Genomic DNA, 25,579 nt, shown 5'->3' with positions numbered 1-25,579 from the left:
CCCTTCCGAGTAGCTGGAATTACAGGCATGCGCTACCACGCCTGGCTGATTTTTTGATTTATTGTAGAGATGAGGTCTCACTGCCCAGGCGGGTCTTGAACCCGCGGGCTCAGGCAGTCCACTCACCTCAGCCTCCCAAAGGCACGGAATTACAGGCTGAGCCACTTCCAGCTTAGCTTAGTTCCTTTTTTAAAAAATTGATGTTTTCTGAATCACTTTATCACTGAATAGGAAGTTCAGAAATATGTCATTGTAATCACTTCATTTGATGATAGTTGGAATGGTTTTATCATTTGTGTAATTTTCTTCCTGGAAATAAAAATATTGTTATCTGGGCAAGGTGGCTCACGCCTATAATTCTAGCACTTTGGGAGGTGGAGGTGTGAGGATTTCCTGAGCCCAGGGGTTTGAGACTAGCCTGAGCAATTTGGCAAGACCTCGTCTCTATAAATTAAAAAAAAAAAAAAAATTAGCCGGGCATGGTGCATGGGCCTGTGGTTCCAGCTACATGGAAGGCTGAGGTGGAAGGATCACCTGATCCCAACAGGTTGAAGCTGCAGTGGCTGTGAGTGTGCCACTGCAGCTTCAACCTGGGCAACAGAGTGAGACTCTGACTCAAAAAACTAAAAATATTGTTTTGTTTTCTCGCATGACTTCAAAATTTCTAGGTATTTGGTCCCTACCCTCAACTTTTAGTTAATATTTTAATTGTCCCATATAGCTTTTTAAAATCGAGGATAATGTAAACATCTTTATTTTATTTGAATAAAATTCTGTATAGTAAAAAGCAATTAAGTATGTCATAGATTTTAAAGAATTAGGCTCTTAAAAGAATAGCCAGTTTTATAAATATCTAAAATTTAACCTTGTACTTTAGCTCTGTAAGTTTAGAGGGAAAGAGTCTTTTGAATTGGCTTTAAAACTTTTGTTGTGTGTCTCTTTCTCTTCCTGCCCATGTTAAAGGCATCCCAGAAAAGCCAGAGAAATCATAAACAGCAGTCTGGGTGCAGATAGGGACTGTTGGAGAAGACAGGAGCTATCAGACTCTCAATTTTCTTTGCCTGGTGACAGAGTGGAAGCAGAGTATTCGTGGGGTGACTGACTATGCGGGTCTGAGGCTGAGGGCTCTTTTACCCAACTGCCTTCTGGAATTGCTGTCTAGCTCCAATTCTGTAGTGAACTGTATTTATCAGCTTAGATTTAGTAAAGGTAATGAGACATGAATGAGTAAACTGATTATGAACACTGGGACAAAGTGCAAAGTGATAAATAAACGTGTTTATTTTGCTTCAAGAAATGAACTTACAGGTGTGCCATTAAGGTGATATATAAAGGTTGTAGTTCTGTAGGTCATAAGCATTTGGCATCTTAGCTGCCTGCCCCTGTTGTTAGGGAAGTTAAAGAGAGGAATGTGTTACTGCTTTGACGAACACATGTTAAATTAGACCCTTTTCTGGTTGTTAATGTTTTACATTTTTTAAATTGTTCTGTGAATGTTTAATACCTATTTTTATTTTTTATTTTTTGACTTACACAGTCATAACTACAGTAAGTTAAGCTGACTTTGGCAGTTTGGAAGACTTGGGATCCTGATGTACTAATTATCTCCCTACAGTTCTCTTAATAAACGTTTATTGAACATTATTTGGTACCCAACACTAGTAGGCATAAGTAAACTAATGTTTTCTTGGGCCCCTATCGCGTGCCAAGTACTGTTAGGTACTCTGTATTAATTATAGACTTATGCTCAAAACAGGCGTGTGGGGCAGGGATGATTCACATTTCATAGATAAGAAAACAAAGCTTTACAAAAGTTAATTTGCCCAAGATGTAAAGAAAGATAAGTTAAATAGTGGGAATCAAACCCCGTCCGTTTTCTCAAGCCCCGTCTTTTTTTTCTGTGTAGTAAGTGGAAGTACTGGCCTATTTTCTTTGGGCCATTTCTTCATTATTATTATTAGCAGGGATGGTGATTTTTAAGTGACTCCGAATTCCTTGACACTTCTCTCATTGAGAAGTGAGTGTCTATGTCCCTTTCTCTTGATCTGGACAGACTGGTGACTGCTTTGCCCAATAGAGAACAGTGAAAATAATAAGAGACTTCTGAGGCCAGAACACAAAGGCAGTGTCGCCTCCACCTTATTCCAAGTATGGAACACACATGGAGTCCTGTGCTGCCATATGAGAGGCCCAGTTACCCTTTAGTCAATTCAGTGCTTTGAAGAAACACTAAAATGCTTGGCTTTCAGAAAGTCAAGCCACATGGAGAGGCTGCCCCTTCTAGGTGCCAGACAGATGAGTGAAGAAGCCTCCAGATGATTCTAACCCCTAGCTGTTGAGTTGAATTGCCAGCCTTCAAGTAATCCCAGGTGAGGTCCCGGATTGTAGGACAAAGTCATCGCCACTGTTCCCTAGCCCATAGAGCCTGTGAATAGAATAAAATGCTTTTGTTTTAAGCCACAAAGCTTTAGAGTATTTTGTTATTCATAAACAGTAACTGGAACAGCAAGTTCTTCTAGACATCAATACTTCTTCTAGAGTCCCATTTTTCCTTATTACCACGTAGCTTTTCCTCCATGAAATCTCCCTTACAGTCAACACTGTACATGCAGTCAATACTAATTTTGCATGTATTCATTCCATAATTAGTATATTTGTGGTACTTTTCTGTCCCCAGCTGGACTATAAACCTTTTCAAGACAGGAGTGAACAAGTACTCATCTACTTTATTCATTTCACAAGTACTCATCTACTGCCCATGATGTGCCAGGCACTGTTCTAGGTGCTAGGGAAATCTCAGTAAACAAAAACAGACACAGACTTCCTGTCTGAATGGAGCTCACATTTTAATGGATGTCGTGTTCCTGTATCAGTCAGAATACTGAATCTGTAATGACTGACACGGTGTTACTGGCCATTGCTAATGTTAAGCTTCTCGATCTTAATATTTTTCTCAGGAAACTTGCATTATATTCCACATTTTATTAGAGAGATACTAATAGCTTTAGTCACTACAGTCCACTCTCCATATCCTTGGGTTCTGCATTGCAAATTCAACAACTATGGATCAAAAATATTTGGAAGAAAAAAAGATAGATTGTTGTGTCTATACTGAACATGTAGAATTCTTTTTCTTGTCCTTATTCCCTAAATGATATAATGTAACAACTATTTACATAACATTTTCTTTGTATTGAATGTTATAAGTAATCTAAAGATCATTTAAAATATACGAGAGGGTGTTCGCTTCGGCAGCACATATACTAAAATTGGAACGATACAGAGAAGATTAGCATGGCCCCTGTGCAAGGATGACACGCAAATTCGTGAAGCGTTCCATATTTTTAAAGAAGACATTCGAGCAGCCAACAAACACATGAAGAAATGCTCAACCTCACTAATCATCAGGGAGATGCAAATCAAAACCACACTGAGATACCACCTAACTCCAGTCAGAATGGCAATTATCAACAACTCAAAAAATAACAGCTGCTGGAGAGGGTGTGGTGAAAAGGGAACACTTCTACACTGTTGGTGGGAGTGTAAACTAGTGCACCCTCTGTGGAAAGCAGTGTGGCGATTCCTAAAAGCTCTAAAAATTGACCTTCCATATGACCCTGCAATCCCCCTACTGGGAATATACCCTGAAGAACACAAATCACTCTATAAAAAAGATACCTGCATACATATGTTTATTGCAGCGTTGTTCACAATAGCAAGAACCATGCTGCCCATCAAAACAACCATGCTGCCCATCAAAAGAGGACTGGACTAAAAAAATGTGGTATATATACACGATGGAATACTACGCAGCCATAAAAAAAGAACAAAATCATGAATTTCGCAGCAACCTGGATGGAACTAGAGTCTATAATACTGAGTGACCTCTCACAGAAACAAAGATCTGAATATCACATGTTCTCACTCATATAATGGACCTTGGACATCCAATGCAATACTATAAGAAAATGACTGACGGTACTGGGAAACTACAGGGGGGAGGGGGATGGGATTAACAGTAGCAAATATCTGTCTGGGGATGGGGAAACACCTCTTATCAACAGGGTGCCTGAATGAAACGTAATTGTACACCTAACCCTTAACTGTACCCCACAGAACCATAATAAAAAATAACTGATTAATGAAAAAAAAAATAAAGTAAAATATACGAGAGGGCTGGGCAAAGTGGCTCACACCTATAATCCCAGCACTTTTGGAGGCTGAGGCAGGAGGATTGCTTGGGGCCAGGAATTCAAGACAATCCTGGGCAACTTAGCGAGACCCTGTCTCTACAAATAAAAAATGAAAATATATGGGAGGATGTGTGTAGGTTATGTGCAAATACCATACTGTTTTATAAAGGGACTTAAACATTTACAGATTTTGGTATCTGAGGGAGATCCTGGAAGCAATCTGCTACCAAAACTGTATAAGAAAGTGTTTTGAATCAGAATTCAATTTTGCAACTACCCTATTTAGTAGTGCTTCATTATGTTATGTTATTTATTTTGGTACAGGGTCTCACTCTGTTGCCCAGACTAGAGTTCAGTGGCACGATCACGGCTCCCCATGGCCTCAATCTCCTGGGTTTAGGCAGTCTTCCCACCTTAGCCTCTCATGTAACTGGGACTATAAGTGCATGCCACCATGCCTGGCTAATTTTTTGTAGACAGGGTCTCACTATGTTGCCCAGGCTGGTCTCCAACTCCTGAACTCAAGCAATCCTCCCACCTAAGCCTCCCAAAGTGCTGGGATTACAGGCATGAGCCACTGTGCCTGGCCAGTAGTGCTTCCTTAAAATTTCAGCTAATGCCATTAGCATTAACTTATATTGAATTTCCATTTTATCTAAAGTAGTGTTTATTTTTACTTTCTTCTGTAATTGAGGAGAGGCACTGTTGTGGTCTCCTCACTACCTCACTATGTCAACTTTGTGTTAAACCTGAGTGGGAAGAGAAAAAAAAATCTTGGAATTCCTGTTCCAATCCTACTATGAAGGCAGGCATGCGGATGGAAAGTTGTCAACCAGTACTTGGTTTTCTCCAGTCCACTGTGGCAGTGAGTACTAAGTGGTTAGTGTGCAAATTGGAGCAAGAGTAAAAAAAACCTTTAAAATGTGGAAATTGCACATTTTAATTGTTTACTTGAAAATAATGTGTGCTCTGCTATTGTTGAATGAAGTGTTCTATAGAAGTCTGTTAAGTCCAGTTGATTTATATTGTTGATCAAGTTTTCTGGGGTTTTGTTGCCTGTGCACATCTGCTGTTGAACCCCTTTAGTGTGTGTGCATTTGTTTTTTTTTTTACATTTCATTTATTGCACTTTAAAAATAATTTCTGTCCTATTTATATTTGATAAGACATCATTCTTATTTTTTTCTTTTCATTCTTTAGGCATGACTTCCTTTTGTATTTTGAACATATTTTAAATAGCTTTATTTAAAGTGTTTGGCCTGGTTGGGCTTAGTGGCTCAACCTGTAATCCCAATACTTTGGGAGGCTGAGACCGATGGATTGCCTGAGCCCAAGGGTTTGAGACCAGTCCGAGCAACTTGGTGAGGCCTCGTCTCTACAATAAATAAAAAATTAGCTGGGCATGGTAGCGCACGCCTGTAGTTCTGGCTACTTGGAAGGCTGAGGTGGAAGGATCACTGGAGCCCAGCAGGTTGACGCTGGGGTGGCTATTGAGTGTGCCATTGCACTCCAGCCTGGGTGACAGAGTGAGACTCCAACTCAAACAATTAAAAAATAAAAATAAAGTGTTTGTTGTTTGAAGTTCAGAATTTAGAGCTAAATTTTTAAAAATCAATAGACCTGAGCATGATGGCTCCTGCCTGTAATTTCAGCACTTTGGGAGGTTAAGGCAGGAGGATTCTTGAGCCCAAGAGTTTGAGACCAGCCTAAACAACATAGTAAGATCTCGTCTCTACAAAAAAATAAAAAATAAATTAGCCAGGCGTGGTGGCACAAGCCTGTAGTTCTAGCTACTTGTGAGGCTGAGACAGAAAGATCACCTGAGCCTGAGAGTTTGAGTCTGTGTTGAGCTGTGATCATGCCACTGCACTCCAGTCTGGGTGACAGAGTAAGACCCTGACTAGATAAGTAGGTAGGTAAATTTTCATTTTAGAAGTTCAGTATCTGGACTTCCTCCAACAATTTCTGTTGATTGCTTTTTTTCCTGTACATGGGTCATACTTTTCTGTTTCTTTGCATGACTTGTATTTGTTGATAACTGGATATTTAAAATACTAATAATATAATGTGGCAACTTGGGAAGTCAGATTCTCTCACCTCTGTAGGGTTTGTGGTTTCTCCTGTTTGTTGTTTATTTTGTGATTTTTTTCTGAAATCTATAAAGTCTATATTCAATGTCATGTGAGACCACCGTAGTCTCTGCTTGTTAGCTAGCTGTCAGCTAGTGATTAGAAACAGACTTCCTTAAAAGCCTGGAACCAGTAAGTTCCTCAGTCTTTGCTGAGGAGCTCTGTGTGCATATTTGGGTATGCCTTAAACACTGAGACAGGAAGTTAACAACTCTGCACTAGTTTTCACTTTCTGCTTGCACAGAACTTCAAGGTCAGCTGTAAAAGAGAGATTGGAGAACTCAGGTCATTTCTGAGTGTGTATATAACCCTGTGCATGCCCATGGCTTTCTAGCTTCCCAGGAATCTGTCAGAGCTTTTCATTGCCATCTGTGGACATCTCATTCTCAGGTTTTTCCTTTGAAGCTTTTTGGTTAACTTATTGTGTGTCTCAGTTTTACTTATCATCCCCGGCATCTTCCATGTGAAACAATTGCCTCTAATTGTTTTAAAAACAAATACCCCTGGGGAAAAGACTTTTGCACTGGATAAGCCCTGATTCATGTCAAATAAAATAAGTGGGGGGTGGGTCTTCCAGAGAATCACCAGATAAGTCAAGCAATGATAATTCTCCAGGAAAGTGACTTTGAAGGAGCTCCAACCCTATTCTGCCCCTTTGGTGGCTGGCAGGCTGGGTTTTCACCACAGTTTCAGGATACTAATTTTCAAGCAGCTAGCTAACAAGCAGAGACTACGGTGGTCACACATGACACTGAATATAGACTTTATAGATTTCAGAAAAAAATCACAAAATAAACAACAAACAGGAGAAACCACAAACCCTACAGAGGTGAGAGAATCTGACTTCCCAAGTTGCCACATTATATTATTAGTATTTTAAATATCCAGTTATCAACAAATACAAGTCATGCAAAGAAACAGAAAAGTATGACCCATGTACAGAAAAAAAAGCAATCAACAATTTACTGTAGGACTGGAGCAGAGAGGGCAAGTGGAAGTAGGACACGTTAAAATGCTTCAGAGCTCATTTTCTTAACAAGACTCAACTGTTTTTCTCGAACAGTTGCTGCGTGGATACTTTGGGGTTATTTTACACAATTCTGACAAAGTTGATTTTAGCTGAGCTCGGTGGCTCAGCCTGTAATCCCGCGCCTTTGGGAGGCTGAGGTGAGTGGATTGCCTGAGCCCGCGGGTTCGAGACCCACCTGGGCAGGCGAGACCTCATCTCTACAATAAGTCAAAAAAATCAGCTGGGCATGGGAGCACGCGCCTGTAGTTCTAGCTACTCGGAGGGCTGAGGCGGAAGGTTCGCCGGAGCCCAGCAGGTCGAGGCTGCGGTGGCCGGGAGCAGCCACTGCACTCCAGTCTGGGTAACCGAGTGAGACTCCAACTCAAAAAAAAAAAAGTTGATTTTGACAACTTTTAATTTTTTGGTTGCTTTCATGGAAGAGAGAATGTTTGGAGATCTTTCCTATGTTATTTTCCTGACAACCCTCCTACCATTTCTTTCTCCTCAGAGAAGTAATTACTTGTCTCTCTCTCTCTCTCCCTCTCTCTCTCTTTGTTGCCCCTTCTCCTCCCCAAAACTCACAGCGCCAGCAACTATTTCATTTCTTCTGTGATCAACCAATTTAATTTTTCTCAAGTGTCTCTGAGTCAATGGCTAAAGGTGGTATTCTGCATTCCTAATAACTTTTGTTCTTCCACTTCTGTTTCTCCTAAGGAGCTTCTTAGAGTTGTGAGAACAATTCGGGAATTGATATCACATAAAGACAAAAAAGGGGATAGTGAGGTGGGGAAAGAAGAAAGAAAAGAGGATAATATCCAGTCAAATAGATAAAGAGTACTGCCAGCAAAAAACCATCAGTTTTCCCGACTTTGAATAAATGAATAAAATATCAGACCAAAGAGAAATACAAGATACAATTTAGAGTCTGAAAAAACTTGCTTTATTATCTGTCTCTGTAATTGCTTCTTTTGTTATTTTGTCCTCTGTCAGGATGCTCGACATGCAGCTGAAGAAGAAATATATACCAAACTGAATCAAAAAATTGATGAATTTGTTCAGCTTGCTGATTATGACTGGACAATGTCTGAACCCGATGGAAGAGCTAGTGGTTATTTAATGGACCTTATTAATTTTTTGAGAAGCATCTTTCAAGTGTTTACTCATTTGCCTGTAAGTATTAAAATTTTCAAAAATTTATAAGTTTGCTCACTAAAGAATATTTTAGATTCTAATTTGAGTCTGAGGTTTACTGGTTTAAATCAACTTCCTAGGTTGCAAACTTCCTTTTCCATTATTATAAATCAATTTGTAAAGAATCATCACTTAGCCAATTGTTTGAAGTTTTCATTTATTTTACTTCTTATCCAAAATAACTACAACTCTTTTCCCACTAAAACCAAAACAAAACCATGAAATTGACAGTGTAGATGTAAATAGAAATAAACTCTGGTAGGAGTAATTGTCATAAAAGCCAATATAATCAATGGTTTTTCCAGTTAGAAAGGGCCAAGAAATTACTGGTTATTTTTGAGGCAAGAGATTAAAAGTAAAACAAGAGCGTTGTGTATCCTGGTATATAGCCATAATGCATGTAATCTTGGCCAATCTGCTGATGAAACATCAAGAACAAAAAGATACAACAAGTGTATTTGGGTATAAAGAAGCTGAAACATTGGATTCTTCATATGGGCCCTAACAAGACTAACAAGATTACAGTGGGATGAACATGATCTGATCTTATTAGGTGTGTTCAGAAATAATGGAACTGCTGAAACATGAATGGAGTAGTGTTCCACAAATAAAATAGGAAGAAATTTGATCAACATTTTTATCACATAATAAGATACAACTGAACATAAAAACAAACTATTTAATCTGAACTTTTATTATTTTGAGGAATGTTCCCTTTATGCCTATTTTGCTGAAAGTTTTTATCCAGAAGGGATGCAAGATTTTATCAAATGCTTTTTTGCATCTATTGAAATGATCATATAAGTTTCATTTTTTGTTTTTGTTGCTGTTGTTGTGAATATTTATTTGAATAAATCCATAGGAAATACTTGCATACTACTTGGTACATATAAGAACTCAAGGAGCTCTAAGTATCATCGTCATCGTCATCAAATAATAATATTCTAAGATAACATACCGTGTTTAGTCCTGAATAGCATTGTCTATAATATACACATGCCTGGAACTGGCAGTTGCCAGATGTTGATGAACCTAAAACCTTCTCATTAATTTGTGAACTATTAAAACAACAAAATTTGTACAATATTACAGAATGAAATACTTTTGTTTGTTTGTTTGAGTTGGGGTCTCACTCTGTCACCCAGGCCAGAGTGCAGTGGTAGGCTCATGGCCATTCCAGCGTTGACCTGCTGGGCTCCGGCGATCCTTTCGCCTCAACCTTCCAAATAGCTGGGACTACAGGTGCACGCTACCATGCCTGGCTAATTTTTTGATTTATTGTAGAGATGAGGTCTCACGAGGTTGCCCAGGCTGTTCTCAAACCCATGGACTCAGGCAGTCCCCTCACCTCGGCCTCCTAGAGTACTGGGATTACAGGCTTGAACCACTGCACCCAGCCTGAATGAAATACTTTTAATAATATGGCTTTAGTCAAGTCAGGCTCCTCCACAAAAATATTTCTTTCTTTTTTTTTGATGAGGTGTGGTGTGGTAAGTTTTGTTTTTAATTCAGTTTATATAGTGGATCATGTTTATTGACTTGTGTGTATTGAACCACTCTTGCATCCCTGGGATAAAATCCACTTGGTCATGGTAGATTTTGTTTGTTTGTTTTATGTGCTGCTGAATTCAGTTTGCTAATATTTTGTTGAGGATTTTTGTGTTTGTGTTCATAAGGGATTTTGGTCTGTAGTTTTCTTTTTTTGTTGTACCTTTTCTTGGCTTTGGTGTCAGAGTGATACTGGCCTTGCAGAATGAGTTAGGAAGGATTTCCTCCTTTTCAATCTGTGGAATAGCTCCAGTAAAATTGATACTCATTCTTCTTTGAAGGTATGATAGAATTCAACTGTGAGTCCATCAGGACCTGGATTTTTTGTTGTTGTTGGGAGACTTCTAATTACTGTTTCATTCTCGCTACTTGTTTTTGGTCTGTTCAGGGTTTGTATTTCTTCCTGATTCAAGGTTGGGGTGTTTTATGTTTCTAAGAATTTATCCATTTCCTCTAGATAGTCTAGTTTGCTTGCATAGAGGTTTTAATAATAGCCTTGGATGATCTTTCGAATTTCTGTTGTATCAGTGTAATTTTTTATTATTATTTCTGATTGAACTAATTTGAGTCTTCTCTCCTCACTTCTTAATTAATCTAGCTAAAGGTCTATCAATTACATTTATCTTTTCAAAGAACTAACTGTTTCATCGATCTTTTGTATTGTGTTTAAATTTTTAATTTCATTTAGTTCTGCTCTGATCTTTGTTATTTCTTTTCTTTTGCTAGCTTTGGGTTTGGTTTGTTTCTTTTTTTCTTTTTTTTTTGAGTTGGAGTGTCACTCTGTAGCCCAGACTGGAGTGCAGTGGCACGCTCCTGGCCACCCCAGCCTTGACCTGCTGGACTCCAGCAAGCCTTCCGCCTCAACGTTACAAGTAGCTGGAATTACAGGTGCATGCTACCATGGCTGGCTAGGTTTTGATTTATTGTAGAGACAAGGTCTTGCCAATTTGCCTCGGTGGGTCTCGAACTCGCAGGCTCAGGCAATCCACTCGCCTATGTTTCTGTTTTTCTAGTTCCTTAAGGTGTGATGTTGGGTTGTTGATATGTGATCTTTCAGTCTTATTAATGTAGGCCTTAAACATGATAAATTTTCCTCTGAGTACAACTTCGCCTGTTTCCCAGAGGTTTTGATAACTTGTTTCATTGTTGTCATTCGTTCAAGGAATTTTTTAGTTCCCATGTTGATTTCATTGTTGACCCAAGGATCATTCAGGAGCAAATTGTTTAACTTCCATATCTTTGTTTGGCTTCTCCATTTCTTCTGGGAGTTAATTTCTAGTTTTATTCAACACTGTGGTCTGAGATGGTGCTTGATATGATGTTGTTTTTTTAATTTATTGAGACTTGATTTGTGGCCTATCATATGGTCTTTCTTGGAGAATGTTCCATGTGCTGATGAGAAAAATGTGTATTCAGTAGTTTTAGATGGAATGTTCTGTAGATATCTGTTAGTTCCATTTCCTCTAGAGTCCTGTTTAATCCAGTGTTTTCTTTGTTGACTTTCTGCCTTGATGATCTTTCTGTTGCTGTCAGTGGAGTGTTGAAGTCTCCCACTATTATTGTATTGCTATCTGTCTCCTTTTTTTTTAGGTCTAGTAGAATTTGTTTTATAAAGCTGAGGACTCTGGTGTTAGGTGCATATATACATATACATATATATAATATATATATATATATATATATATAAATTTAATTTAATTTTTTGAAAGCAAGATTTATTGAGAGGACAGAAAAGCTCCCACAGTGGTAGGGGACCTAGGGGGTTACCCTGCATATATATTTTAAATTATTATGTCTTGTTGGATTGATCTTTTATCACTATATAATAGCCGTCTTTGTCTTTTTTTTACTGATGTTAAAGTCTGTTTTATCTGATATAAATAAAAATGGTTACTCCTGCTTGTTTTTGGTTTCTATTTGCATGGAATATTTTTCCCCACCCCTTTACCTTGAGTCTATAGGAGTCTTTGTGAGCTAAGTAGATCTCTTAAAGCAGCAGATATCTGGGTTGTGTCTTTTTATCCATTTTGCCAGTCCATATCTTTTTAGTGAGGCATTGAAACCATTTACATTCAGAGTTAAAAATGATGTGTTAGGTACTATTCTATTCATCATACTGGTTGTTATCTAGTTGCTTTGCTTATTTATTTTCTCTATTGTGTGGGTGTTCCATAAAGCCTGTGAACTTCATGATTTCCTCCTGGCGTATTTCAACCTTTTGTTTCGGCATTTAGGACTCCTTTGAATATTTCTTGTAGAGCCAGCCAGTCTAGTGGTGACAAATTCCCTCAATGTTTGCTCATTTGTGAAAGTCTTAATTTCTCCTTCAATTATAAAACTTAGTTTTGCAGGATACAGAATCCTTGACTGACAGTTACTCTGTTTGAGGAGATTGAAGATGGGACCCCAGTGCCTTCTGGCTTGTAGTGTTTTTTCTGAGAAGTCTGCTGTTAGTCTGATTGGTTTGCCTTTGTAAGTTATTTGATGCTTTTGTCTCACTTGTCTTAAAATTATTTTCTTCACATTAACATTGCATAGCTGGATGATTATATGACCTTATGAACCTTCTCAGGATTCTTTGGAGTTCTCGTACCTGAATGTTAGATCTCTGGCAAGGCCATGGAAGTTTTCCTCCATTATTTCTTCAAATAGGTTTTCCAAACCTATTACTTTCTCTTCTTCCTAAGGAACACCTATGGTCCTTAGGTTTGAACGTTTTACATAATGTTATATTTCTTGTAGACTTTGTTCCATTTTCTTGATTCTTTTTACTTTATTGTTGTCTGATTAGGTGAATTCAAAAGCTTTGTCTTCAAGTTCTGAGATCCTTTCTTCTGCTTGTTTTAATCTACTGTTAAACTTTACACTGCATTTTGTGCTTCTCTAAATGCTTCTTTCATTTTTAGAATTTCTGCTTTTTTTTTAGATGTTATCTCTTTAGAGAATTTTTCATCTATGACCTGAATAGTTTTTTTTTTTATTTCTTTATGTTGGTTTTCAACATTCTCCTGAGGTGCATTGACCAATTTTATTATCAATTTTTGAATTCTATATGTCTGAAATTTCAAAGATTTCACTTTGGTTGAGGTACCATTGCTGAAGAATTGGTGTGGTCTTTTGAGTGGTGTTAGAGAACTGTTTTTTTCATATTGTCAGAATTATTTTTCTGGTTCCTTCCCATTTGGGTAGATGATTTCTTCTTATTTGAGGTTGACAGGGGACTGACATAGGCACTGTAGGGTTCCTTTGGTTATATATAGCCTCGGTGTAGTATGTTTCTCAATTGCTAGTTGTGACAGTCCTATGTACCCGCACTAGCTCCTGGTATCCTGAGTCGCCAGAGTGGTGTGGAAAGTGTTGTTAGCTGGCACTTGGGATCTGGCCTTCCCCAAAGCTGAGGTATTTATCCTATGCAGTTGGCTGTACTGCTGACCTCTGGCCAGCAGTGGCACTTGTGGAAGAAAGCCAGCTGCCATGGTGGCTGTTGGGTTTCTACTTGGCAAGTGTTGTTCCAAGGAAGTGCCCAGCCAGCCCCAGCCAAGGGCTGGTCTCTAGGGATTTCCCAAGTTTTCTGTCTGTTTTGAGCCTTCTGGGGTACTGCAAGGGAAAGGCGATGATGCATCCCACAAGTATACTCTTAGCTGCCCCGGTAGGGTTTGGAAAGGAGTCTCAGGCAGCTGGGATGATGCTGTTGTGCAGGGAAGACACCAAAGATTTCACAAGGGGAGGGAGAAGTTGCTATAGCAGCACATCCCACCCTCCTCCCATCTTGCCTCAGGCAGTCTAGGATCTGATTGTTAAGGTACATCTGGCATCAGGTATTCTCAGGTAACCCACCCAGCCAGGAATTGTCTACAGCTGTGGAGTTTGCCCTTGGGGCCCATTCCCTCCAAAGGCAGGTAGAAAGCAGCTGCTCCACCCTGCAAGAGTTGAGTTCCTGGGAAATGGCAGCTGGCTGGTGCTGCTCAAGGCTTTTTTCCTGTACCACTCTCCTCAGAGCATGGCTGTGGGGAATACAGTTTCCTGTGAGAGGCTGGGGTCCCACAGGGTCCAGGGAGCCCTGCAAGTTTGCAACAGGAGCACAGAACTCCTGAACTCTAGTCACCCACCTACCCTGCTGTGTCCAGAGGTTGTGGTGGGCTATGTGCAGGAAAGAGTCCGGCCAGTTCCAGCCTAGGGTGGTAGATTTTTTTTCTTCTTCTTTGCTCTAAGAGGTTATCACTCCTTTGGAGCTTCCTGGGGGCATGCTGCTGGATCTATTCCTCTTTGGATGCTGAGGAAACTATCTTGGTTCACTCTGTAGGAGTAACTCAGTCTGGCTGCCTCATGTCAACCATCTTAATCAGGAATTCTGTTATTTGATTTTTAAATTCAGTATCTACTTCCCTATCTATCCAATTCCTTTTTAAGGTATTTCCCTTTTTAGGTGTTTCCTTTGAAGAATTTTTTTCTTGGTTTGTTTACTTTGGGCTGTTAGTGTTTTATTGATGTGCTATGTTAGTGTCCTTTGTAAATTCTTTATACTTAGGGCCTGTTTCTCTCCCTGCTAAATGTATCTGATGTCACTAAACTTTTGTTTTGCATTTTTGATTTCCATTAATGATTGTAAACCATAATGTGCTTTATTTAATTGAGAAATATACATTAAATAATAAATGAAGATACATGAATTGGATAGAAATGGATAGTATCTAAGTTTTTAAATCGTTCTCTCATTAATAATTATTTTCTGAGGATGTAGCACCATTTTGAAAATTTTGAGATTTGGGTTCTAGGTCTGACTCTTTCAGTTAACTACAGTTGTGAAAACAGTTTATTTAACCTCTGGAATAATTTGCTAACATCTAATTTATTTCATAGAGCCAGGCTCGGTGGCTCAGCCTGTAATCCCGTGCTTTGGGAGGCTGAGGTGAGTGGATTGCCTGAGCCCCTGGGCAACTTGGCGAGACCTCATCTCTACAATAAATCAAAAAATTAGCTGGGCATGATAGCACACACCTGTAGTTCTAGCTACTTAGGCTAGGCGGAAGGATCGCCGGAGCCCAGCAGGTCGAGGCTGCGGTGGCTGGGAGTGGCCACTGCACTCCAGTCGGGGTGACAGAGTGAGACTCCAACTCAAAAAAAAAAAAAAATTTTATTTCATAGAACTAAAAATGAGATTGTTCTGTTTTAACTCACCTTTATTCCAGTTAATACTCATAAATAGTATTAAGGTAAGTAGTTCAGAAGAATTTAGGGTGGAAACTAGCTTGTCTCCTTGCCCTTTCCCCTTTCCCACTCCCATTTCCCAGACTACCATTTTCCACCATTTGGTTTTCTTTCTTCTGTTGGTTTTCTTAAAAAATAAATAAATAAATAACAGAACATACAGTGGTCCTATGAAAGATAAAGCACACACAAGAACTTTTCTCTTTTCCTCTTTTTTTCCTATTGACTGTTAGTATTTTTATTTCTTCTGTTTATTTCTTTATATAAAACAGTTGCAATGTGCCTCTGTTTCTTGTTCTCTCTACTTTAATCAGTAGCTTAATATCCTTCTATATACGATGAAGGAATTAGCCCTCCATCCTTTGCTCTATTCGTTCTTCCATCTACCACTTTCTGATAACTACACTTTTATTTTTACCTTTATTGGTGTCATTTATGTTTACATTCTGTTTGGCAGCCTCTATCAAATCTGTCCTTTTCCTTAGGCTGACTTCCCAAACTGAATGGAAATCCACAGTACTTGTTTTGTTATGATTATGTCAATATTATTCCCTTTAGACAAGGCATAGTAAGCTAGAATTTTGTTTTTTCCTTTCATTTTTGGGTCCAGTATCTTAAATTCTGGGTACTTGAAGGAGAATACTTCTAGGATTGAGGTCAAGTAGATTTTTATTATACTCCATTATTTAATGAAATTAGATCACATTTTCATTGACTTAGTATTTGAGATACGATTTTTTTTTCTTATTGATAAGTGAATGTTGTACCTTCATTATATCAGGTATTCTAAATTTCTTTCCATCTTTCCATCAGTTGTGTGTAAATTTCTCTTTTCTATGAGACCTCTCTTCCAGAGGTTTTTGCCTCTAACCTGTACTAGTTGCTCACTAGAATTAGGATATAGTATTATCTTAGGAATTTCCTTTCTTGCCCTCCTGGATTGGGAACTGTCTCCTGAATCCCATATTTTGTCTTGTTTTTTATTGCTTTACCAGATAGTTTTGCTGAACTGCCTCAAAACTTCCTCAGTAACTTCCCCCCAAAAGGGAAGTTCACTATTTAAGTTCTTGCATGTTAGATGTCTTCTGTCTTCATGCTTGATTGATAGTTTGACTGGTTATATAATTCTAGGTTGAATACCTTTTTTCTCCGATAACTTTCATTGCATTTCTCTATTGTCTTTTAGCATCTAGGTTTTAGGATCTGTTAAAACATTTTTAATATAAGAAATGTCATGAGAATGAGTTCCCACTCCTCCCCCTCCTTGTTCCTCCTTTCTCCCCATCCCCTTCCACCCTTCTCTATTCCCCTTCTCTTCCACCCACACCAGGAGCCTCAGCTCTTTCCAAAATGTTTTTTCACTAGGGAAGTGAAAAGTAAAAAGTCAGTGCTCTCTAGGTGGGGAATCATTGGCACAGTTGTTCTGAGAATCTTCAATTACTTTTCATTTTCCATCCCATTTCTCATTTTGGTTCTTTCATACCTGTCAACTCTGGACTTTAATGCAGAGCTGGCTCCCAGCACCACTGTAGTTATGTAGTAGCAGTTAATGGACTATGGCTGTTGTCTCCCTGTTTCATCTGCTTTCTGTCTTTCAGAAAACACCTCTTGATGAACTCCTCCACACACTTTCATTTTTTCTGCTGTTTAACATTTTATTTATTTATGTTTGCAATGCTATACTTTTTTTTCTTTCACCTGTGTCTCAGGACGGATAGGAAGCAAACACATTAACTTTGTCTACCATCTTGATTTCGAACAACCTGCTTCTTTCTCTTGGAAGTAAAGTTTTTGGAGTAGATCATCTTAAGGTCCCTGTATATAATGTTGTATATTTCTAACCATCATTCTCTCAGTCAGATGTAAAGTTTTGACCTAAATGTAAACATATTTATTTTGGCACCTTATTTCCTCTTAGCCCTGCACATTTCTATTTTTTATTTTTTGGTTTACACTTTTTTTTCTGAATTAAGTACATGGGTTCAGATGTCCTTTTACATGACTGAAAACTGGAAATGAAAAATGTAATAGTCAACTGTAAAATCAATAGCTTTAATAATCCTTTCTTTCATGTGATGCCAGAATATATCATATGTTATATATATATATACTTAAAACTGGTTTTTCTTGTTTGGGTATTGATTTTTCAAAATGTATAATAGCAATGAATAATGGTGATCTGATTTATTGATATAATTCATATAAAAATGGTATGTTGTGAATTATAATGCTTTCATTATCACTTGTCCCATGACTTAAAACATGGTAGTTATATGTTGAATGTTGTTTACTGCCACTTGTTGACTAGGTTACTAAATTTTAGCTAAATTTCCTCGTGATGTTGTGAATTGTGTAAATTATTGCTGAATAAAATAACTATGGTGGTAGAATAATTATACTCACTCAAACAAAATATATTGGAAGTTAAATCTGGAAAGGAGTTAAGAGTTTATCTAGGGTCTGGCCCAGCCTTCCAAAAGAGTCTGGCTAACACAACTGTTATCCTGCTGCTTAAGTTAGCTTGATCAGCCTGGCTAGTTGGGTATCTACCTTCTCCATTTCTGTGGTTTTTGCTTTACTCATTATGTATTTGGTGAAGAGGACAGCTTCCCAAATGGAGGGGGACATTCAGTCTAGACCATACCATATGTTCAGCTTCCACTAATAAATAGATTTTGTTTCATTGACCTAACATAATAAGGTTAAATCCATGTCTCTGGGTAAATATCTTTTTTGGACCTTAGAAATCTATATTTTTTGCTTAATGTTTGAGAATCGCTGCTCTTTAGCAAAGAACCCCTTCAAAGAACTGGTGTTTCCTAAATTTACCCATTAAGTGGACATTTAATAACTGCTAAAGGTCTTGGTATTCTAATGTTGACAAGACAACTTAATTTGATAGATACAAGTTTGGAAGAGGATTTATCTGATTAGTGTGGATATAAAAACACATATAAATCTTCAAAATAAAATGATAGTCATGTTTATGTAGTAGTAACACCCTTAAGTTAGCAACACACGCAGAACCAACTTACTTGTTTGAAAGGGTGTTTTCTTATATTACTTTGAACACTGCTTCTGCTGTTATTGGAATGCATTTTCCTTTTTTATTTGTTGCCTTGCTGACTTTCTTCTCAGACTAACAACAGTGATCACGCAGCCATGTCGGTAAGTAGATACAAGCTAAAAAGCTGGCATGTAAATTAGAAAATAATGAACTTCCTGCAGGCTTATTTTTCTCTGTTTAGGTATTTTAATTAAATGCTAATTATTTTGGAAGTGTCCTAGGTATATTTGTAGTTTTGTAGAAACTTAAATTTGAAGGTAATATTAGTTATTTTAGTGAAGCAGTCAAGATTCTTTGGGACTTGATTGTGAAAGTTAATCTTAGGGTGCATTTGTGGTGAGTGCTGTGCTTTAGGAAACCTCTCTATGATCTTTCCTTATCTATAAAATGAGGTCAATAGCAGTATATACCTCACAGATTTTTGTGAGAGTCAAATGAGATAGCATACATAAAATATTCTGAACAAGTGCCTGGCATATAATAAACACAGAAAAATATTACTTGTTATTTGTTACATGTTTCTAAGGCAATTTATGCTTTCCTGAATGCTTTTTCTTTTCAACTCTTTTCTCTAACTACACTTAAGAAATCTGACCCAGTGCATGACCCATTGTGATCCATGACCCAGTGCAAATGTTTTTTTCTCACCCAGCCCAGTGTTGCTCTTTGCTCTTACCTTTTTTATGGTTTTATCATGTTTTTCTTTTTTCTGTATTTGCCCTTTTCACCTCCAGTTGTGAGCTCTTGACAGTCAGAATAAGAACTAACATATAATTCTCTGAATGTATAAATATTGAAAATTCTCCTTAGGGGAAAAATAATCTCATCTAGCATTTGAAATTTAAATATTCCTAATTTAGAGCCTCTCCTCTTTGTTCTTATTTTTGTTATTGAAGTTCAAGTTTTAATTATTATAATTGTCTTCCAGTTGGTCTCTACCAACAGTGTCTCCTTACTTCAGTCCATCCTACATAGCTGTATCAGATTATTCTTTCTAAAGCGCAGTCTGATCTTATTTCCCTGTTCAGAACCATTGGGCGCTCTTGATTATCTCTTAAATTAAGTAAAAAATGATCTCAACCTCTTTCCATATACATCTCTGACCACTGCACAACATGTGCATCCAAGCTGGTATACTCATTGTGTGTTGGATCTATCTTGGATTTTCTACCTTGGTTTCATTTTATAACTGTAAAAGTCCTGCATTTCTTCCCAAAGCCATCTCTAATGCTACCTCTTTCACAAAGCCTTTGCTGATTCCACGTAACCATGTGTGGATATTTTCTCTCTCTTTTAGGGTCTTGTGTATATTTTATATTTTTGCTGTTTCCCTTATTAGAACTTAATCCCCTTATATCAGCAAGGATACCTATTCAACTTTGTATCTTCTGTAGCACTTAACACAATGTCTTACACAAAGTAACTGCTTGAGAAGTATTTTTAAAGTACAAATGAGGGAAATAGTAAAGAAATGAACTACATGAAGGTCATTTTCTTGTTTGTATAAAGAGTATAAAAAGTATATTGACAAAATAAATTTTTGAATTGAAATGTATTTATCAAATATAAACACTTTCTAGTTATGAAGTGAAAGTTTGCATTCTGTGACTCTAAGGCGGAAACTTGGACAGTAACTGTGTGAGTGTGATGTCCATACTGATTAGAAACATTTGTGTGTATACTTGACTCATTTCTTACACCCCTTCATGAAAGAATAATACAGTAATTGAAACCACAACTTTCTAGACTCAACGATAAATTTAGTAGTGAGTAAAACAAAGTAAAAGACCCTTTAGCACCAAAGTGACTGTTGCAAATGCCCAACACCAAGGACAGATATTTTTTGTCCTATTGAAGAGATCGACTCTTAGGCTTTCACTTGGCATTTTTACTTATTGACTGTATTAATCATTGAGTGTTTATTAAGCTTGCTACAGATCTCCTGCCAATAATCCATTTATGTATTCAAAATACAGAAATGTTGTTCAAAATACAGAAGTAACATTGACCCTGTCATCCAAAAACTCAAATTGTTACTGTCATCAATTTAAGAAGGCAGGGGCAGATTTTGAGATCAGTTTTAGATACATTTGCATTCAAAATTTTGACACTTGAATGTTCAGTGTTCTTAAAAAGTTACTTATGTGAGATAGTTTTGTTTTTTTGAGTTGGAATCTCATTCTGTCACCCAGACTGGAGTGCAGTGGCCACTCCCGGTCACCGCAGCCTCGACCTGCTGGGCTCCGGCGATCCTTCCGCCTCAGCCTTCCAAGTAGCTGGAACTACAGGCATGCTCTACCATGCCCGGCTAATTTTTTTTTAATTTATTATAGAGATGAGGTCTTGCCAAGTTGCCTAGGCAGGTCTCGAACCCGCGGGCTCAGGCAATCCACTCACCTCAGCCTCCCAAAGGCGCAGGATTACAGGCTGAGCCACCAAGCCCGGCTGAGATACTTATTTTTATGGTAATGAAAATTTTTTCAGTATTTCTATGATATGTTTTGATGTCCATTTCCATATTGTTATAATGATTTTATTACAAGAATACAAAAATCAACATGAACAAACCATTGACAGTATGTCATGGCACTGAGAGAGTTAAAGAACTCTGAGAGAGATGTAAATGAAAAAGGTGTAAGTAGTCATAGCCTACTAATTGAAATAGAATTGAAATATATATATATATATTTTTTTTTTTTGAGTTGAGGTCTCACTCTGTTGCCCAACCTGGAGTGCAGTAGCATGATCATGGCTCACCACAGCCTCTACTTCCTGGGCTCAGTTTATCCTTCTGCTTTAGCCTTCCACATAGCCGGGACTACAGGTGTATATCACCATGCCTGGCTAATTTTTTTTTTTTTTTTTTTTTGCAGAGACAAGGTCTTGCCGTGTTGCCTGGGCTGGTCTCCAACTTTTGGGCTCAGGCAAGCCTCCTGCCTTGGCCTCCCAGAGTGCTAAGATTACAGGTGTGAGCCATTGCACCTGGCCTAGAATTTATATTCTTATTAAGCTTGTCCTTAATGTAGTAAGACAGTTTATTTTCACTGCTAGACATTAATTGCAAGAAAAAAATCATCTTAATCAAAAATGAACATACTTAAGTTTTTATAACTCTAATCCTTTTAGGCATTTATTAAGATGGTGTGTCCGTTAGCTAAATGCCGAGTAATCTTGGTGAGAAACTTTATTTTGTTAAGTTATATCTATGTGTGCATAGCATACTTAAATATTTCCCTGCTGTCCAACATTGTAGAAAACAGTATTTTGAATTGCTGTCGGTCAGGGCTTAGTTGGAAGAAACAGTCATGAAAGAGCTTTTTAAAATGAAACAGCATGGGAGTTTCAGTAGGAAGCCAGTAGATTAGAAGGGAACTACAAGACCTGACGGGTAAGTAGCAGTTGAAAGAAAGATCAGTAGAAATAATTAAAAATGGATTCTTCTCAGTCTGTAGACTAAATAGATTTATATGTGCTGTGTTAGTATACATACAAACATATGCATACACACATTTATTTATATATATCTCTTTTTAAAGATATGTACACTTCTCTCTTTAACAGATAAATGAAATAGACTAGCACATTGGTCCAGGCTTTTTGAGCAAAGCACCACGTGACAGTTTTACTACCAGATGGCAACACATAATTCATGTTCAGAAAGTTACTTGACTTTTTATTGACAGGAGTAGCAAAGTGCTAGGAAGTCAAATGGTATCTTCACCCTTTAAGCTATATTCCATGCCAGAAAGAAAAAAAAGTTAAAATGGAGGGGAGAAGAAGGGGACTAAAGTCTGTGGATAAAAGATTGTTTGAGTCGAAATTACCTTTTATTGCAGAAAAAGATAGTAAAAAGGAAGTCAGATCCCTGAGGAGGAAGACAGGAGATGGTAGAACAGGTGTTGGAGTCAGAAGTGTCCTGTGCAGGCCAGCATCTGGTGAGGCCAAAGAGCCTCTGTTTTTCTTTTTTTCTCCCCTGTATGGCGGGAACAATAATGGAGAAAGGTGAGGGTAGAGAATGGGAGAGGTGGACCAGCACTGGTGCATTCATATTTGTAAGATGTTTGCATGTCAGATAGAGATAACAGAAAATGCAACAGGCCAAGATGCTAATGTAGAATTATCAATGATGTATGCAAAGTGTTACAATACAGAAAGTAAAGAGGTTGAACTTTGCAGAGTGAAGTCCCACCAAAGACGCATGTTTGGACTAATACTGCATAGAAGGGAGGAGTCCAGAAAGTGGGCCACAGCCTTTCCATCACTTTTTTTTCTTTCATTCAGGTGATTTAGGCTGTTGTGTGACTTTACATCTTTCTGCCTCTTATGGAAATCAGTGTGGTAGATGGTAGTGTTGAGATTAAAAGCCTCTGTCAATAACTTTGGAAGCAAGAGGAGAGCAGTTGGCAAAAGCCTACTGTAAGTGTCTAAAGGACTTACTGTTCACTCTCAGTATTGTTGAGTGTCATGTGCAAGGTTGTTTCTAGAAAAAAAATGGTAAGTATTTTACCTTGATCACACCTACCACTCTTTAAGCGTTGTGTTTTATTTTATATATGTGTTTTCCCATCTCGTGATATATTCCCCCTACTCTTTTAAGGCTTCATGTCAGGTATTCCTCAACTAGAAGTGACTCTAATGGTATCTACCCCAACTCCATTCCCACAATTTAGGGCTTAGCCTAGTGAAAATTACATGTCCAGTAAACCCTTGTCATTCAGGATGAGTATACACCAAAACTTTGAGATTCCCCAAATTTGAGAATACCACTATGGCATATCATTTCCTTTAGAAAATACTGTAAAATGTCATTGAAACTGCAGGCCTTAATGAGAGCTACTGCATTCATGTCAACTAACAGAAGAAAGCAAAGTCCCCTTGGGTTGTAAAGGTTGACTTTGCACTCAGTCTCTGAGTGACTTCCCCTCCTGCCCCCCATCGTAACCCATTTCACAGAGCCTTTTATTCAAATGTATGCCGCAGCAAATGAAGTCCTAATTTTAGAGTCATTTTCAAAAAGGTGAAACCTGACCAGGCACAGTTGTTTACACCTATAGTCCCAGCTGGGAGGCCGAGGTGGGAGGACTGCTTAAACCCAGGAGTTTGAGACCAGCTTGGGCAACATAATGAGACCTCATCTCTACAAAAAGATTAAAAAATTGCCGGACTCAGTGCCTCAGCCTGTAATCCCAGCACTTTGGGAGGCTGGGGCAAGTGGATTGCCTGAGCCTGCGAGTTCGAGACCAGCCCAGGCAACTTGGTAAGACCTCGTCTCTACAATAAATCAAAAATTAGCTGGGCATGGTAGCACTCACCTATAGTTCCAGCTACTTGGAAGGCTGAGTCGGAAGAATCGCGGGAGTCCAGCAGGTCGATGCTGGGTTGGCCGTGAGTGTGCACTCCAGCCTGAGTGATAGAGTAAGACTCCAACTCAAAAAAAAAAAAGAAGATTAAAAAATTAGCTGGGCATGGTGGTGTGTGTTTGTAGCCCCAGCTACTCGGGAGACTGAGACAAAAGGATCGCCTGAGCCCAGGCGGTTGAGGCTGCAATGAGCTATGACCGTGCCACTGCACTCTAGCCTGGGTGACAGAATGAGACCCCCCCCGCCAAAAAAAAAAGCATCAAAAGGGTGAAACAAATATAAATCTGTGAGTGACAAAGGCCTAACCTTTGCTATGTTTTTGTGTATGACTGTGTTTATCATAATCAGCCACTTACATGTATTAATAAGAGAGAGTCATTGGCTTGGGTGACTGACATTTGTTCAGTATACAAATGATCATATGGAAGCCATCTCTTTTGTAGGCCAGTTGGTGATTCTGGCAACTTCTTTGGAAATTTTAAGTTGTACTGGGGATGTGATATAGTAAATTTTATTCCTTAATTAACTATTGAGTAATGATTGTGAATGGCCTTGACACTCTGAGATGGATGTTTACCTAAAGAGATCAGGAGATGGCTCTGCTGTTTCCATAACGGTTACTAGTATGCCTCCATTTTTCTATCTTAATTCTGTGACTTGTCCATACTACTCAGGGTCACCACTGGGAAGATTACAGATCATCTTTAACTTCTCTTGCTTTTCTTACATTTGCCAAGTGAGAAGAGTTATAGCGCTTTAGTATGTTGCCCTTCTCTAGTTAAATATAAGCCTAGCTGCTCAATTTGCTGTTATCAAATTGATTTAAGAGTTGGAAATAATCGTCAGCTCCTACATGACACAAGTTGGCAGCTCTTCCTGCTACTCTGGGCAAAAGTGCGTGCAGCCTCTACCAGTTTCCTCCTACTAAATCTCTAATATAATCAGCTATTTGGAAGCAGACACCTTTCTTCAAAACCTTGACTTCTGTAGACTTTTATTGTTTTACTTGTCTTTGCATTCTCTTTCTGCCTATGAAACTTAGAGTGAGTCATACAGTGATCAGCGTAGAAGGCTAAAATTTTGGGTACATCAACTACGTGCCTTCTAAGGGAACTACCATGGGACTACTGTACTTTCTAAGGGGATTACTATTGGGCTGCCATGACAGAAGCAGGGATGCTTACAGAAGGCTAAAAATGTGTGCACATCAGCTACTTGCCTTCTGAGGCCATGCTTAAAAGGTCATTAAAGAAAACGGGGCAACCCTTCGGGTCCCCTCCCACTGTGGGAGCTTTTCTGTCTTCTCAATAAATCCTACTTTTTAAAAAAAGGGCTGCCTATGGGATAAGGAAGTTTTGAGAACAATAAAAATATGCCAAGTAGTCCTGAAGATTTCCTGGTTAGGGAAAAATTTTTTCAACTTTAAGATAATCATGTTCTATTTAGTCCGTGTGTGTGTGTGTGTGTGTGTGTCCCAGAAGTAAGCATAATTTGATTGGAAATCGTTGGAAGGAGAAAAGCCTGAGAGAGGAGAATGGGAATTTATAGTTGATTGTGGGGATTGTGGTTAACTGATGGCGAACCAATTCTTGCAGGGCTGGACATAGTTAGATGGGGACAGAGAGAGTATAAGAGGAATATAGACTGTAACAGAGGCACTTGAGGGAATGTTGAGGGTGTTAGAATGACTATATTTTGATAGACCTATGAACTTTTTGGCTTAATCTCAAAAATCTGTCTTCAGGGTAGTATTAAAGTTATTAAAACTCACTAAAGGAATTCATCTTGATATCTAAACTTTTATAACTCATTCTATATTATTAGGAATCAGACATTTTAGTGTTATATAGAGTGTTCAGCCAGAAAATAAGATT

The 25,579-nt window shown here is 38.3% G+C and overlaps 1 protein-coding gene across 2 annotated transcripts in view; it reads left to right on the top strand.

Annotated features, from left to right (window-relative positions):
• EXOC6 (exocyst complex component 6) overlaps positions 1–25,579 on the top strand; it is a 181,550-nt gene that overhangs the window by 89,325 nt on the left and 66,646 nt on the right. For both annotated transcript variants that reach the window (XM_008070359.1, XM_021718726.1), the window contains one exon: positions 8,322–8,501. In XM_008070359.1, coding sequence (XP_008068550.1) covers positions 8,322–8,501 — 180 coding nt within the window. The remainder of the gene's footprint in view (positions 1–8,321; positions 8,502–25,579) is intronic.

This window comes from Carlito syrichta, unplaced genomic scaffold (assembly GCF_000164805.1).
Source record: "Carlito syrichta isolate Samal-C Ts95f unplaced genomic scaffold, Tarsius_syrichta-2.0.1 Scaffold313373, whole genome shotgun sequence".
Classification (NCBI taxonomy): domain Eukaryota; kingdom Metazoa; phylum Chordata; class Mammalia; order Primates; family Tarsiidae; genus Carlito; species Carlito syrichta.
The sequence above is the reverse complement of the archived record's forward strand: the minus strand, read 5'-3'. Positions and strand labels throughout refer to the sequence as shown.